At 37.1% G+C, this 17692-nt stretch overlaps 1 protein-coding gene across 3 annotated transcripts in view; it reads left to right on the top strand.

The window, feature by feature from the left end:
- The window catches only part of LOC135698860 (uncharacterized), a 93659-nt gene that overhangs the window by 52789 nt on the left and 23178 nt on the right, over positions 1 to 17692 (top strand). The window contains exons 4-6 of one of the 3 annotated variants that reach the window (XM_065219015.1): positions 3006 to 3167; positions 10462 to 10638; positions 11230 to 11376. In XM_065219015.1, the coding sequence (XP_065075087.1) occupies positions 3006 to 3167; positions 10462 to 10638; positions 11230 to 11376 (486 nt within the window). Of the gene's footprint in view, positions 1 to 3005; positions 3168 to 10461; positions 10639 to 11229; positions 11742 to 17692 lie in introns of all 3 variants that reach the window. The other 2 variants (XM_065219008.1, XM_065219020.1) reach the window with 2 other exon arrangements.

Below are 17692 nucleotides of genomic sequence, written 5' to 3'. Positions count from 1 at the left end.
AGATCCGCACGGCAAGAGAGCACGATGCGGACTGGTACTCTCGAGCTAAAACATGTTATCTAGTTTTGTTCACCTATTCAGTGGTAATAACATCGCTCTTCTACCTGACTTTGACTCTCTTACACGAGCTAGCGCCTGCTCTCAACTATGTGTTCATTGAAGCACTTCCACAGTTATTAATTGTGAGCTTTCTATGCCAAACAATGCAGGAATTTTCGATTACTTTTTCGAAGGGACGTATCTGCTTTTGTAAACGATGCATTTGGTCGCCGATTTGCCGTAACTGGTAGCTTACCCACACATTCTTCTTCTTCTTCTTCGCATTTCAAGCTTATTGCATATCGCATATTAGCTTATTGCGTGCTCTCAACTTAGTGTTCTAGATGCACTTCCACAGTTATTAATTGAGAGCTTTCGATGCCTGTACCATTTTTGCATTGTGTGGCAAGTTCAATCATACTTCTATTATGCCCAGGGAAGTCGAGAAATTTTCCAACCCGGAAAGTTCCTAGACCGGACCGGGAATTGAACCCAGCCACCTACAGCATGGTTTTGCTTTGTAGCTGCGCCTTTACCGACTGAGCTAAGGGTGGCCCCACGGCGGCTTACCTACGCATGCTGCTGCCAAATAGACTTCTAACCTGTACTAGCAAATGCTTTTCTAATTTTCCTATGAATATAGTTGTTAGAGTTGTTAGGGCTTACCCGTTTCTTTCTCGAAGTATTTTCCCCCATCGTGAAACCGATGGCCCAGAAGATCTGTGACTGAGTGAATTCATACCGTATTACGCCACTGACGCGTCATGACGATCAAACTATGCGCTGCTCTAGATACTTTGTAATAGAAGTTGCCTTGATGCATTTTCGGACGATGCGATAGAAATACCACTGATTGAATTTATTTTTTACTATTCCATGACCAGACAACAAAACGGGGATGTATAGGATTTTATCAGAGGACTATAATCATTGTTTTGATGAGTTGTTATAATCGAAAAAGTGTACTTTGCTGCTTACATTTCAATTGTATTTAACTGACAATATCATTATTCAAACAAAAGTATATAGAGCTAGGACGTTTGTTGTCATTAGGTTGTTATTTTGACTAAGTCAATTCGAATTATTTCATTGATTGCGAAAGAAAGATTGCAATATCATGAAATAAGAAGATTAAATACTGAACAAAGCTTATAACAATATCATGCAACACGATTTTTGAGAAACGAAAATTGAACGGTGTAGTTATCAACTTCACCTCAATGATCAACTTTTACCCCGTTTTACAGTGCCGTCAATCTAACTTGATGGTAACATAGATTATGTCACAATCACTAATAATATTGAAATTATTCACATGATATTCAAGTTCAATCGAACGAAATACAAATGTTCACTCCTCATCCAGCTTTTGTCGTAACGCTTTACGGGTAAGCATGCTATCACATAATTTTCTCAGCTACAATTTGGCGGAAGATTCCCAGCTTCTCAATTAATTAATAGCTAATGATCTTTAGGTGTTTAATGAAAAATGGTCTTTGTAAAGATGTTGCTATGAAAATTTCCATTAAATGTACACTCAATAGTATAACTAAACGAGGAAAGATTAAAATTTAAATATGTTATGGTTAAGCTAAAAATTTGATCCCATAATTATACTAAGTTCGAATAATTGCGAGGAATTCGTCCAATGTTTATTAAATTGCAACGTTGACAGGATGACGCTCGCATTTGTTCGGTTAGTGTTTAAGACTACAATTCAGTTTTTTAGTTCTTGGCAAGGTTCTTAATTAAATACTCAAGAACGCTGGCATCACCGTGGATTTCTTCCACTGGCCAGCCAGTTGCATGCATTGGAAGCATTGAAGAGCTGGATAAGTACTCTTGTGTGCGAATGAGCGTTCTCCATAGGGCCATCGACCTTTTTGAAATCCCGTCGACTTTTCTGGGAAATTCTCCGCAGTGATTGCTGGTTCGAGTCCGATTCGATGCCCTTCACACAGAATCACTATCCGTCTGAGAATACTGCGGATTCCCTAAGCAACAGCTTACCGGCTGACTTCATTTGCGAGGGAATCGATAAGACGCGTGTCTGTTGGTCATTTCAACGGCCTTGTTCAACAAGCCCCCGTTCTAGGAGCTGTGCTAGGAGCACCGGGCTAATTAGTGCTGGCTAGTGATTCGATGTGCAATGCGGCTGAACTTGATCAACTCGATACCATGTCCGGTAGTGAAGCGGATTTGAACTCGAGCGGTTTTGTTCGACGCAAGGATCAGAACAATTTAGAAATAAATATCCTTATTTATTTCTATGTTGCTAGGTACCTAGTAACAAGAAAATAAAATATTTTTGTTATTTTTTGCACCATTTTTGATTTGCATTAAAAAACAATAGCACACGAAACTGACAGAAAAAGCATACTCTAAATACTAATAGAATAGTGGTTATGCATCGAATAAATTCATTCACTTTATTCTATCTATGTATTAACCATTTTTATACTAAGTTCGTATTCTTTCACTTTATACCAAGCTATGCGTCGGTCAGGAGAGTTGCGATTTAGCGTAAATTTAATCTATTTATATTTGAAAATCTTTTGAGTGTAGATAGCCCGGTAAACGGTTATTGAACAGGACTTTTTTCTCGTTTTAATTCCTGCATAAACTTCAACTTACCTATTTAAAATTGTATATTTTGTTAAATTTCAAGAATTTTCAAAACATAAATTAAATACTAATATCAGTTTCCATTTAAGCAAAACAGTTCTTATCAATCAAGGATAGAACCCTTACTTCGTACCGCACACAAACAAATCGCTTCCAGGATGATTTTAAAAATAACACCTACAGTACAGCCCATAAAAGCATAACTGTTCCATTTCTGCTTGATTTTCAATTTATATACACTTTCTAATAAAATGATTTCTTTTCCCCTTTCATGTTACGACCCAACCACCGATGAACTACCGGATCTTTCATCTACATCTACATCTACAACAACAAAACAGCCAAAAAGTTAGGGGAACAATGTTTCTACGATCAAACCTGTATCTACAACGACGAGCACGCCCAATGCGTGCAGATCAGTCACAACGCCATCTGCCAGTGTGCACCCGGTTTCCACTCCGTTAGCTACGTAAAACCAACCAGACGTGTCTTCTGCACACAAGGTAAGTTCTCTGTGTGTAGGTACATGGTATATGCTAATGTACATTCAATAATAGGATTTTTATCCGATGAGCCATCTATCCAATAGCTAACCTTCGATGACCCAAATTTATAATGTGGCTCTATATGTATCGTTTACAGTTGACCGGTTAGGATTCAGTTGATACGCACGTTGATATACTCGAAAACTTGAACATGTGTGCCAATTGACGGTGAACGGAATGTTACAATATACAATGGAGTGTTTAAAATTTGGTTTATTTATGCTTCATTAAGCGTTAAGATTAGATTATTTCTCACCATTTCGGGTACATCAGGGATCTAAAGTAGCTAGCAGCACAAAGAGAATGCGATAGAACCCACTAATCTGAACAACCCTTCATGTGTTAATTTTTAATTGGAACTTTTAGTGACTCTATGAGCATCATAAAATCATGGTTTAGAACTTTATTTGCTGATTTATTTTGATTTTGCGTTCCGTTTTACAATGTTCCACTTCAATTTTCTCCATTCCATGTACTGAATAATGTTTTTTTTTATCTAGTTTGTTTATTTTAAAAGATCAATTACGTTAATTTTATGGATCCGATCATTCATATTTGAAACAACTCAGTTGAATTCAATTGGCTTGAAAAGTTGAGCCTGGTTCAACTTTTTTTCAATTCAAGTGAGTTGATCAAGTCAGTTGAATGGCATGGTTTACACGTTCAATTCGCGTTCAAGTCAGTTGAATTCAACTGACTTGATCAATTGACTTGCCCTGTCTAAACCCAGCTTAATTGAGACGAGGGGACAGAACAAACACAAACTAATGAATAAATAAAAAACAAACATACAAAGGAATTTAAATTATATACTAGACATTGAGAAAAAAAACACATAAATCGACTGCATATAGCAGATTTCTAGTTCCCGTCTCTGATAAGAACATAAGGTTGTCTCACTTGTGTTGAAGCTCTCATTTTGTTCACAGGCGCTCACATTGAGGTCCGAATTGTTAGTTTGTCACTTTCTTATCGCAGCATCTCTGATATGAGAATTCAGTTTCTGCAATTGTAGCATTGTGATGGTAGTAGTCACCTTTCGTGTCTTTAAACTAGATCTCACAAACATTGAGAAATACCCAAGTTAGAACGATCTACACAACTTCCTCTGCCAATCTATTGGATTGCAAATGCAGCAAGTTAAACACCACCAAGTGAACCTTGTCCAGTGCTGTGTCCATGTCAAAGGTGTCGATCTACAAACGGCTCAAAACGTTGTAGAGCAGCACCATAATCGCCACGAGCTCGAAGTTGGCAGTTAGCGGTAGTAAGTACGTCTGGGGATGGACATTGAAAGAATCGAAGTGAAAATACATGATCTCTCAGAAAACATGTCAGATGCTGAGATTTCTTCATTCTCGGAGACGTTCTCTTCTTTCTCGGAGAAGCTGTGTGGGCCAAACATTGCAGTCTCCACCTCGCAAACGATAGTGTTCCTAGTTAATCTAAAACTGACGATGACAGTGATATGGAAACGGCTTGTGATAATGATTATAATGAAAAAGAAGTTCAGAAGTGATCAAGAGAAATGGATATTTTGGATTTAAAATAAGTATAGTCGATATAATGTGAAAATATAATATATGATTGGCTTTCGCAGATATTCAAAAGGCGCTCTCTGACAGCGTCATAATCCACACATTGCCAAACCTCGTGATCCATGTCATTGTAGCTTTTGCAATATCAATATATATTGCTGTCCACGAGGTTTATTCTATGGAGATGCACATTAAGTTGGGTATAGTTTGTATGGCGGATCACAACTCCCTCCCCTGCACCCCACTAACTTTTCAATCTTTGTTGAGGTCCTCTAAAACTGTGCCAAATTTGAATGAATTTGCTGAAAATATGAATTTGCGGAAGAATTTCAAAGTATGTATGGAAAACGGAACAAACCTGTTCATTAGCTAATCAAAAATTCAAAAATTGCTCAATTTTGAGCAACCCTGCGACTTACATTAGGAAAATTATAAAATTATAGATTATTTTTGACGAAGATCGCATAGCATTGATTCGACTTCTGCGTATAAAGTTATTATTTTCATACTTTAGTCCAAGTGTTCCGCTGTTACCTACAAGCAACCGTTTCATGATGAGTGTGTGAGTGCTGACCACGTTTTGCGTCCATTGTTGCAATGGAAGCGCTCTTCCCCCCGTTGGCGATACTGCCTTACAATGAATCCACTGGAAGCGGCTCCCGTTTTAATGGAAGAGGCTTTCAGGATAGCGGAAGATAAATTGTTTATTGTGTTTTACCTTTTGACTATAGTTTTAAGATGTTTTGTATAGTGAACAAGAATGCTCGGCTCTGTAAAGTTAATTCGATTGAGCCTTATAAAATAAACTAATAAACAAAAAAACTTTTGGCACAAAAGAAGAATCAATTTGCGATTTTGGAAAAAACAGCGTAATGTCAGTCCATGCACTGTATTAATGATAATTTTGTCTTTTTTGGCAAGTAATATTACACCATATTTTCGACACGATTGAAGTGTTTTCATTTTGATGTGATATCAAAATTAATTTTTTGCTGTGTACTGTGTTCCGTTTCCCATACATACTTTAAAATTCTCCCGTACATCCAACTCGTAACCAAATTCGTTCTAATTTGGCCCAGTTGTTAGGGACATCAATACAGATCATACGAGCAGTGTCCCTAGGTGGTTGTTAAGTTGACGCTCGCTAATTTACATCTAGCGGGTACGTAGTGGTTAAACATACTCATCACGAATGAATGAATGAAGCTACGACTTTCGGCCAAGCCTTTAAGCCATGTTCTCGACGAAACATTAGGAATAATAGGGGGACGGATCCGGCGTAGTGGTTAGCATCTATACTTCGCACACTAAAGTCACAAGTTCTTATCTCATCCTCGAACAAGTCACGACAAGAGTGAAAAGTAACTACGACAAAAAAAAATATGTGTCACCGATTTTCTTCATCCATATCACTTTTCCACCTCGAAAGGGTACTCTGTTGTACTGAATGATGATTGAGCAATTTTTTTCTTTCTTGGCCTATAGATTTGCATTTTAAAAAGTGTTCAGATTAAAAACTGTCATGATTTCCAATTTCGTAGAGACACTGGATGCGAATGCTGCTGAGATGGAAGCAACATATTGGATATCGGAGGAGAAAGCGGTTTTCATTAAGTTAAAGTCGAAGGATTCTATTCTATATGCCTTACGAAGCAAAAGTAACGAATTCCATTATGCGGATGGAAAGGCAGTGAAGGTTCGTATGCCATATGCGGATGGCAACATTTATTACGTGTGAGTATACGGTTTGGCACGGTGTTGAGAAAGTATGGAAAAGTCAGGTGTGCCATCCGGGAGAAATTCCCTGGGGAGCTGGGTCTCGCAATGCACACCGGAGTACGAGGTGTGAATATGGACGTGAAAATGGAAATCGCCCTCGCTTCATTTTCTTAATCCTAACGAGAACATTTTTTATGACGAGATCAACATTTCGTATTATGGCTTTCTCAGTATAGGTAATCCAAACGGTCAGTTGTGCATTTCCCAACATTTAGGTCCTTTATAGTGAAACTATAACAGTAATACAATTTATAGTGTGTTTAGCTTGGAGCCTCCTGCAAGTTGCTACAATCTTTCGTATTTTATTAGCCAGCTAGAAATTGAAATCTATTTGGATATTCCACCAAAACGTGTCTTTTTTTTACAGCTGAAATCTTTGAATAAGTGAAAACAATATAATTAATAATCTGGTGCTGTTTCTTTTGCTCAGTTATTGTGTTTGGTTTGAAGTTGAAGGAGACTTGATCTCCCAAGTTTTAGACCCACTTAATCCTGAGATTAAAGTGTAAAAACAACTTTGATGAAAGATAGATGATTTCCAAGAATTTTCACAAATTAGGTCTCGGGATTATTGTAAAATTAGTTTTAAAATTCAGATCATAAGAGGGAAATCAAGTCTCGCCCAATTTTTAAAGCTGGCTTACTTGGCAACTTTCAGAAACACGTACTTTTAAGAATGTATTTATCTTGTCAGAGGCTCGGGATAATTAAAAAAAAATGTTTTATGAAAGGTCCTTGTGTTCACTCTAAAACACGAGATCAAGTGAGTTGCAATAATTACTATTGTGAAAATTAGCTTTCCCTTTCGTCTTACGCACTGCATCAGCCGAAAATTATCGTTCCTGGCCATGGCTGGTGGAAGGCTCAGGTTTATCACGTTGCACGGCGGCCATTTTTATAGTTTTGTCCCTTTATATCGTGCCTTCTTACTAGAATGGGTCTCGTTTCCAATGTATTGCAATTTAAGGTGACTCCTTGAAGAGCCCACAAATGGCCGTCATGATGGCTGTAATGCGAAGTTTCTGTTTCATTGTTGTATGTTTTGTGCTCTTGAAATTTAGAGGTGATAGTAAGATCAATCAGATAGGTTTCTACATTAAAACCAAAGCACTAGTTGAGTATTGTCCCTTTAAATTTGCTTCCACGAGATTTTCCACCTTCCTCCTCCCTGTGTTGCTTTTGCCCACAAACATCGCATGACCTGAGAGTAACGGAGCTTATTTCCAGGCTTCTTTTACAAATTGTGAATTGGCAGACGGTGTGTATGAATGAAGATTTCCGTTACTTTTCCTCTCTCTCTCTCTCTCTAATGGTGGAAGTAATTTGACAAACCCTTTGCGGACGAACATATCCACTGCTCTTCCACTTCTTCTATTCTGGCGTTATCACCAGGCTTGAAGGAGCCTCGCTCGCGAGTTTGAAATGAGCCGAGCGTATCATTTTTCTGAGGAGTAGAATGCCTAATGCCAAATCATCCCGCTGATCTTCAGAGCTTGTGTGCGAAGGGGGATAAAATGAGAGTGAGGTTTGCTGCCATTCATGTTCATGTTTTCTATCACACGCTCTTACTCTCACTCTGGGTGAACTCTGAGCTTCTTGCGTCAAACAAAAAAGTCACGTCCAATCATCCTCTCGCTGAAGTTCACTCTCTCTCTCTCTCTCTCGAGGAGTTTTTGTTTAGTTCTTCCATATTCCTGCCGCCACTCACTCGAGGTGAGGGCTGCCTAAACTCGTAGGACAAGAGTGTTTTAAAACCTCCAGTGAGTTTGAGGAGTTTCAGCAAGCCTGGTTATCACCAAGCTCCGATCAGATCGACCGTCTTGCCATGGCAAATTTACACATGAGCTGAAAAGTGATGTCCGTGTAAGAGAATATACATTTTTCCCAACCGTCCGCTCTTCTGATTAGTTCGTGAAACGTTAGGTTGGGTCGATAAATTTCATGATTGTTTTTTTAATTATTTTCACTATTTGTTTTGTACACCAAATAATGTCTGGATAAATTCTCCGTCAAATTACATATCCCTTATAATTTATTTGTTGCCACCCCTCGACCTATTTAAGTGATATCGGACGTAAAATGAAAATAATATTTGCATCGGCCTAAATTATTGAAAACAAACTAAAGTTACTATTCTTATTCGTTCATAAGAAACTAAATAACATATCAACACGATACAGTCGAGTAGATTTTTACGCGGATGACATATACCGCGTAAAAAACCGCATAAAAGCTATCAGCTATCGCATATCAAACGAGAATGATAAATTCACAAGCTAAACATTTTAAATGCATAGATTAGCTCATGTAATTTAAGTATGCTATGGTCAATCTACACAGTTTTTTTTATTAATGGATTTACATAAAAAAATTAATTTTTTTTAACGAACTCTATATTATTTTGGCCCAAAACAAATAGTGTGATTGAAATTATGTCCTTAAGTTGTATTGTTTTCGAGAAATCGATTAAAATGTACCAGGTAAAAAGCGACCGCATAAAAGCCAACTCGAGCGTAATAAAAAAAAATTGAAGTTTACTGGCGTCTTTCAATATTATTTTTCGATGGATGATGTAGCCTCAAATAACCTAATCAGTAAACGTATGGCATTCCAAACCGGAGCCACTTCGGGTTCGATTCCCGGTCCGGTCTAGAACATGTTTTAGCCAGACTTGATTAAATTCACTGGAAAATACTCTTGCATTGCGAGTTTAGACAGCCCTCGCCTCGAATGAGTGGCGGCAGAAATTTATTTTTAGAGGTTCCCTATCAGAGTTGCTTCCACTCACAGTGGAGTTACAAAAAGAGGTCGGGTATTATGTTTTTGACACAAAATACCTGTCAATATTGCTTTCAGTGCGTCACAATCAACGATTATACGAATCATAAGATCGCTGATTGTGACGCTCTTAAAGCAAAATTGACAGGTTTTATGAGTCAAACACACACTTTCCACTCTCTTCTTGTTACTTGAACGTACAATATCATTATATCATCTAACGATTTTACAATTACGAACAAATTTTTTTTTAGCAAGTGAGAGGAAGCAACCCTGCTCTAGATGACTTTTTTTTTTGTGACAAGAAGCTCAGAGTTTACCCAGAATGAGAGTAAGAGCGTGTGAAAATTAAAAACGCTGCTAAAGTTGTGGTACGTTAGAATCGTTTTGTTTCTATTGTTAATTAAGGAGACTCCATAAGCAACTTTAAGAATCAAACGCTTCTAACGTACCACAGCTATAGGAGCGTTTACCCTAGCGTAGAGCGTTTAGCAAAGTTAACCCCCGTTTTATCCCACTTCACCCTCAAGCTATGATGCTCGGTGGATTGGTTTGTGAGTAGGAATTCTACTCCTCAGAAAAATGTTAGGCTCGGCTCATTTCAGACACCAAGCCTCGACTTACCTGGGAAACTGGCTTGCCATACAATACAGGAATCCTTCGAATGTTGCAGTGGGTGGTGCCGTCAACCCACCGAAATTTCTCAGCTGTCATCCAACCAATTGAGCTGATTTTCTGTAGGTTAAATAAAATCTGCATAAAACTGTTGGTTTTTTTAATTCCGTGAAATTTTACTTCTAGTATAATCTAATATAAAAAAAACTCTAATGAGATATAATTTTAATTCGATAAAAGTTTTCTTGATTTTTGGAAATCCTCTCCAATTTAAACTTAACAGAAAGAATGCAACTTAACTCCGGCCTTAATCCCATAATTCTTAGCACGCCACTAAATAACATCTCAAATGTCATAAACAAGTGTAAACTGAATCTCGTTTTAATCCAGTCTTGCCAAACAACTCAATTTGCATTGCCCACAAGCCGACGCCCACCGTTGCCCATTATATTATTCCGATTGCATCCCATTTTAGGTCTCACCGGATTTCCTTTTACCGCACACGCTCATTTCCTCTTTCTCCATTTTTTTTTTTTTTTCAGATATGGCTACAATAACTGCGGATCTTCCGACACTCTTCGGTGTCACCAGTGGCATTGCCGTGCTAGCCGGTCTCATTTGCATGGTACTGCATTTATTTAGCAAAACGAAATACCCTCGACCTCGACATTTCGGCGATGCTAACCTTGCGCCGCCGATTTTGTACAACAGTGATACAGGTGCGCTACCGTGATGATTCAGTTGGCAGAGGTTTCCTTATTTCTTATGTCGGGATTTCGTTTTTTTTCTGTCATGTTTTCCGTTTTCCCTCGAAAGAGAAGAAGTGAATTTGTCTTCCGAAAGGACTAAAAAAGCGGTTGTGCGGATAGAGAGTGTGACACGTGATGGTCATTTCCAATTTAATAAAATAATATATGTGCACTTAAGTGCTAGATGGATTAATTTAAGGTATACACGACATTAACATTGTTCCATCTTAAGTGGCTTCGTAATTAAGTCAAAATTGACACTATCAGTACAACCGCTAATGCTAAAACTTTAGTACTTATTTCGTAGGTATCAGTGAAGACAAATCTCTCTTAAGAATGCATGGTTCATTTAAACAGTTACTAAAATTATTCATAAATTATAAGCCTTGCCAGATAATTCCTAGATTCTAATCCGGTACGTACGCTTGTCTCTTCCTATTCTATCTTCTATCTTTGGATCTGCGAAAAACCACACTCTAACAACCAACGTAATAAATAAAAAAAACATGTCATAACACACTAACAAACAACATCACAATTGAACCACTAAACCAACCACAGGGATTCCATTGACAATACAGTCGGCAAGGCCGTCATCGCGTTCCAGTCAACGATCTAGTGGCTCCATCGGTTCCTATGGCAATCGACGGCCGTCAAGTGCTCCCTTACACGGTTCCAAAGGTGTCTTGGTGTCAACCTCGCGTACAGGTGCGGCTAGATCTGCCGCCATATTGCTTGTATCATGTCACATATCTGCTCTTAGAAATAGTAGATCAACCGCCTCTAGCAATTCACAGCATCCGAGCGACTATCTGAGCGACGACAATATGACCAAATATCTCGAGCGTCAGCTGGAACACCAAAAACAGTTGCTCTATCTGGACATTCCGTCGCTCAGAAAACACAACAAACTGTTGTCCAAATTTTGCAAAACCTCCAAATACGCCTCCAGTAATGACGATTCTAGTTACGACGAAGAGAACGACACTGGCCTCAATCATTACAGCTATGAGAACGATAGTGTTGAAATGGGAGCGCTGCCAACGCCCGCTAGCGAGGTGGCAAATGTTGCGGTAAAAAACACCTTCACATCTCAACTTTATCCTGCTCCCCTCGAAGAACAGAATATACTATCTTCCACCTTCCTTCTACCGGTGTCGTTCTTTTTTGTTTCCCATCTTCCCCTGAATTCAAAGGTGTTAACATATATGCGTATCCTTTATTCACTTCGTTCTTTGTGTCATATGTCTATGTTATACTTGTTGTTATCCCATCTTTAATTTTCTAACAAAACACCCTCCGACCCTCTTCTATGAAAGGCAGAAACTGCCAAACAAACTTTCCTGAAAGTATTTAAATTTATGTTCAACTTAAAGATTATCTTCTCAGTACAAATGTAAATAGCCAGGCGATATGAACCACGTACAACCTCCGTACATCCTGTTTTCCGAATCCTACACATATTCCTCCCACGAACCATCCTTTCCATATGTTCCTGGAATCCATTTCCATCAAGTCCGAGATGACGAGCCATATTCCATGCGTAGGACGACAGTCAGTCTGTCCGTAGGAAATCAAGTGTAGCAAGTTGTTTACTGGAATGCTGTTCAATGTGTTCAATATAACGCTACTACTATAACTCATATATCCATCTATTATGACTGTTTGTTGTATATGTTATTTCGTTTGTGATTTTGTAACTTCATTGGTTCGTTGTCAAACTGTCTCTCGACTTCCCTTCCGAATACTAAAACTCCTTCCACACTCAATCGATCGATGTGTTGTGTTGTGTTCAAAAGTGTATGATTTTGTTTTTGTGTTCTTTTTGTGTTTGACTTTCCACTAGTTTTCAACAGCAAGAAACCGTAGATGGTATTGATTACACCCGATAGCACCAGGTTGCTGTCGGCATGGAGGATTTCAGACACATACTCAGGCCTTTTTTCTGGTGCACGTTGATACATATTCCTTTTTCCACCAGAGCTTCTTGTAACGACATCACATGGCAAGAACCAAATTGAAAGCAGCAGTTGAAACAGTCGTGATCAGAATTAAAGTCATTATGTAATTGAAAAAGCAGTTCGTGAAGCGTCTTGTAAAATGGTTTGTAGTAGTTTGGCGAAGAGTGACTGTATCAGTAGAGTGAATATATCGCATACTATCGTTGGGGTGGGCTTCTTTTGACACTTTAATGGAAGTAATCGAACTATTAATGTTATGTCGTCGATATGTTAGGTAGTTAATTTTAGCATGAGATATACATATATCGTATGGGTTTACCCTTAGGGGTGTTATCAGTGATATACCGTTGACCAAAGTTGATTGTAAAACCTGAATTAACCCACTTATGGTGAGATCTGACCCTTCATACGTATTGATTTCTTGTGTACCCCTAATAAATATGTTCAGATGTGTCTACTGTGATGCTGGATACTTGATATAATCACTATTGCACTTGTTTTTGGATTATCATGTGATTGGAGGTGTCGTATGATGGTCCAAGTCAGAAACCAACCACTGAGGTACACAATAACTTGACCGCATGTGTCCAATTTGGTCCAACACTCTAAGTATGACCACCATTGATAAACTTTTGGAATTCTGATGTGATTTGAGGAGTCACATGATAGGATTAACACGACTCATAGCGATTATAGACTCACCACCCGTATTTACCAGAACATGTTCCAGTCATATCTCCGGAACCAGTGGAGCTAACCCAACAATATTCAATAGAGTTCTATGGGACCATGGTAACATTCATTCGATGGTTGTTGCGTCCAATTTTGTTCAGTCGTTGCCGAGAAACAAGCCTATTAAATGTTGTAACATACACACAAACTCGCTCACATGCAGACATTTTTCGATCTCGTCGAGCTGAGTCAAATTATATTACAATCGGCTCTCCACGCGTCAGATCGATAGTTGAGTTTTCAAGCGATATATGAATACCCTTCTTTGAAGGAAGGGTAAAAATATTCACCATAGTGGAGCTCCAGGCCAAATTGCAAAAAAAAATGTATGGCTCGCCCTTCACCGATTTGCAAGAACCTTTGCATGATTGTTTGTTATGGGAAATCATTCACTGCTTTTGCTGAATTTCAGCCATTTTGGATGCTGTATTTTTTTTTAATGGCGTTCTTGACATTTTTTAATTAATTGTAGTACAAAAACGTCACTTCTGATCGAAATGACATCTCTGACTAAATTGTAGAGAATAATTAAGTATTTTTATGTAAAATATATACGGTAATTTGTTTTGAGAAAAAAATTCTAAAAGAATGTTAAAAGTTTAAATATTTTCAAATATCCTCGCCTATATTTATATTTTTATTTTTTTTAAGAAGCGTATGCGAAATGGAAATGAAAAATTGAAAGCCTTGGACTTGAGAATTGACAAAAATCGTAGGCCAACAACTTTTGCTTAATTGTTGTAACTTTAAGTGTACCAATGCTTATATATGAATTTTTGCACTCAGATAATGCTTTAAAACGTCTCAGATATTGATTCCTGTGTAAAATATACATTTAAAAACGTACAAGTTGTTGTTTAACGATTTTTGTAAATTTTCAACGTTTCCAATATTTCAAAAGCTTTCCTTTTTTATACAAAATATTTATAAACTAGGATATTTTTTATATTATCGTTTTTAAATATTGTTTGAAATTTTTTCTCCAAACTACTAAACAAATTAACCCCATATATTTATCCAAGAAAGACTTTATTTTGCTCTGCAACTTTAATGATCAAAAGTAATATTTTCGCGTTACAATTAATTTTAAAATTTTAAGATTACAAGATACAAAATGGCAGAATTTTATCACAAATGTGTATGATTATCCATTACAAACAAGAAGGTCGAGTCTGATCGATTTGTCATTTGTCGTGGAACTGCTTCATACAACCTTCAAAACGAATCCATAAATGTCAACGTAATTCCATTGGAACAAACTGAAATTTGACTGTTTTGATAATTAAATGAAGAGAATCATTTTTGGAGAAAAAGTTGACGATAATGTTTCAAAAAATTCAACCATACACTATTTGGATTGAGATAACAACGTAATCATATTATGAAGTCAATCACTTTCATGTGCTTTTGATATAAATATGGTGTGCAAATGCCAGGATTAGACCAGGATGGCCACTCACGGTGTCACGGGCAGAACAACTTTTAAAAAATAAAAATAAAACAGTATCGCTGAAACATCCATTATAGGTGTTCTTCTTTCATTTGAGGTTAGTTTCAAAATGTTCTACCGGGGGTAATTGTTTTGAACATTTTTTGGGCTAAAAGCATTATTTATGGACGCGATTTACACTAAAATAAACGATGGAAATAATCATTGTTCTAGTCCCCTCGATAAAAACATGTCGATACTATGAAATCATATCACCTTACACTGGATTTGAGAATTTAAATTCAAGGATTTTCCTGGTTGTTCATGATAGTTTTCCCGGTTTGATAAAAATCAAAAAATAATAATTTTGAAACATAGGCTCAATTACATTTTTCACGGACGAATCAAAAATTTAAACAAAAACTAGAGCAGAAATTTTGATTCCAGAGCTTGGATTTGATTGGAATTGGGCAAGGACGTAGTGAGGGGATGGCGAAAATGACCAAAGGCAACAAAGCAAAGGTGAATTGAAAGAGATTTTCCTAGCAACTTTTCCATGATATTAATTTCATTGACATTTAATCAATGAGTACAATTCTAATGGCATTCTGCAGATAACTCCTAAAGGAATTCTGGAAAGTATTCTTAAAGTCCACGGTTGAGAATTTCAAAGTAATTTAAAAAAGTATTCAATGAGCTTTGTGAGAAGAACATCAGGTAAATTCTTCAGAGAATTTTCAGGGTATCATTAATAAGTACATGTACATAGTATATGATAATTCTGAAGGGAATTCCATTGGGATTTAAATGAGAAGCCCTGGAATATTCCAATCGAAATTCTGAGTATGATTTTAAAGGAACTCTGAAGACAATTCAAATAACAATTCTTAAGCATTTCTGACCACAATTCCTAGAAAATTATCACAAGGGATCCAAAGAACTCCAGAAATTATTTCCAAGAAAATTGTGACAATAATTCCCAGAAAATCTAAGAATTTCACGGGGATGCTGAAATAATTCTAATAACACTCTGACAATGAACCTATGGGCACATTTTATGTGACGTTTAAACGGTTTTTGCACGTGTTTTTACAGTTTTTTGCGCAATAACTAAAAAAATTTAAAAGTAACCCCTGAATATTATTTTATATTTAAAAAGTACGATAATTTCCAATAACAATTGATGAAGAGTTTTGGATTTTTTTTTAAGATTTCAAGATTTCATCTCTATGTAGAACCCTGGCGTTTTTTTTTCGGTCGGATTGGACTTAATAAGCCGGGACTGGACTTTACTTCCCTTCCGAAGGAAAATCTGACCAGATTTCTTTTTGCATCAGAATATCTCAATGACCTCGGTAGGGATTGAACCCAGACACACTGAGGTGAGAATGCAGTCAGGTCTACGATTCAAAAACTTCACACTTGATTTTATTTTCAATTTGCAAAGGGGCATCATTTCAAAAGAATGCCAAGGGTGCAGTAAATATCTGTGCAGCAATTATCCATGATCATGACGTTAACAAATCATGAATCATTGATCAATTGCTGAATGATACAACAATTGTGTTTAGACATGTTACGGTGCATTAGTAAAATGGATGCCCGTTCCGCACGGCTTTAACACCTGGCCACAGTGGGGGGTTTAGGAAACTTGGCACAGTACTCGCTGACCATTTGAATGTCATTGGCCAATCCGACACTGTTATTATCATTCTCTGGAAGTGGTTGGTCGATTCCAAGAATTGTTAAAGCATACAGAGGATCATTATCCGGTGGTTTCATGTTCTGACAACATCTAAAATGGAAATATATTCTTTATCAATAAGTACCTTCCGAATGACGGTAGTTCACTCAATGGTGGTGGAAGCTGCCAATTCCTTATAATTGATTGCTTCCAACAGGTAAAATAAACAATATCTCCTCGTTCACAAGTAAAGGTTACTTTCACTAGGTATCGATCCGAGCTTTAATCCTCTAGGGGAAACGCTCCTATAGTTGCGGTACGTTAGAAGTGTTAGGTTCCTATAGTTGTGCATGGAGACTCAATACACAACTATAGGAACCTAACGCTTCTAACGTACCGCAATTATAGGAGCATTTACCCTACTTGATCCACACTCAAAATAATTGACACGTCAATGCTACGTGAAAACATACGTAGATTTTTTCCATCACAATTTTCACGTAAGAGCTACGTGATCTTCACATGGAAGAATTCATTTCAATACGCTTCATAGTCACTGGATTAACACGTAGAAGTTACGTGATTCTTGGGATTGAATTCCTGGCGGTTTCCAATGCTTTTGTTTTTGATTCGTTTCAAACACTCATAAAATAAATCTCATTACCAGTGGAAAATATCCATGTAAATTTCACATAGCTTTCATGTGATCCCATTATTGGAAATTGCACCACTAAATCAAATGAACTTTATGTGAATGTGAATCTATGAAAATGAAATCTATATGATTTCTCATATAGAATTTCTTATGCTATGTGATATTTAGATAAAAATAATTATTTTTGTAATTGGAAAAATTGGAAAACATTTTTCAGTGAAAGATATTATATTTTGGTTCAACACTACAATTTTTTTTTTATTTTGTCACATCTGAAAAATATATTATAATAAAATTCGATCGGGAACACGAACAACAAGACAATATAATATGGTAATCATACTGAATAGAACAATGCGTTATAGGTCCTCTTCAATACTATGGTATTGCCTGCCGTCCACAGTTCAACTGAATGATGAAGGATATACGATAAATAATTTCAACTGTAAAATCTTAATCCAATTATACTTGCAATTTGAAATGCGAACAATAGAATACACAGCAAAAAAATAATTTTGATATCACGTCAAAGTGGATGCACTACAATCATGTCGAAAATATGG

This window comes from Ochlerotatus camptorhynchus, unplaced genomic scaffold (genome assembly GCF_037179485.1).
Source record: "Ochlerotatus camptorhynchus isolate MF236.1 unplaced genomic scaffold, CSIRO-AGI_Acam_v1.1 ptg000008l, whole genome shotgun sequence".
NCBI lineage: Eukaryota > Metazoa > Arthropoda > Insecta > Diptera > Culicidae > Ochlerotatus > Ochlerotatus camptorhynchus.
This window is presented reverse-complemented; position numbering and strand designations above follow the sequence as displayed.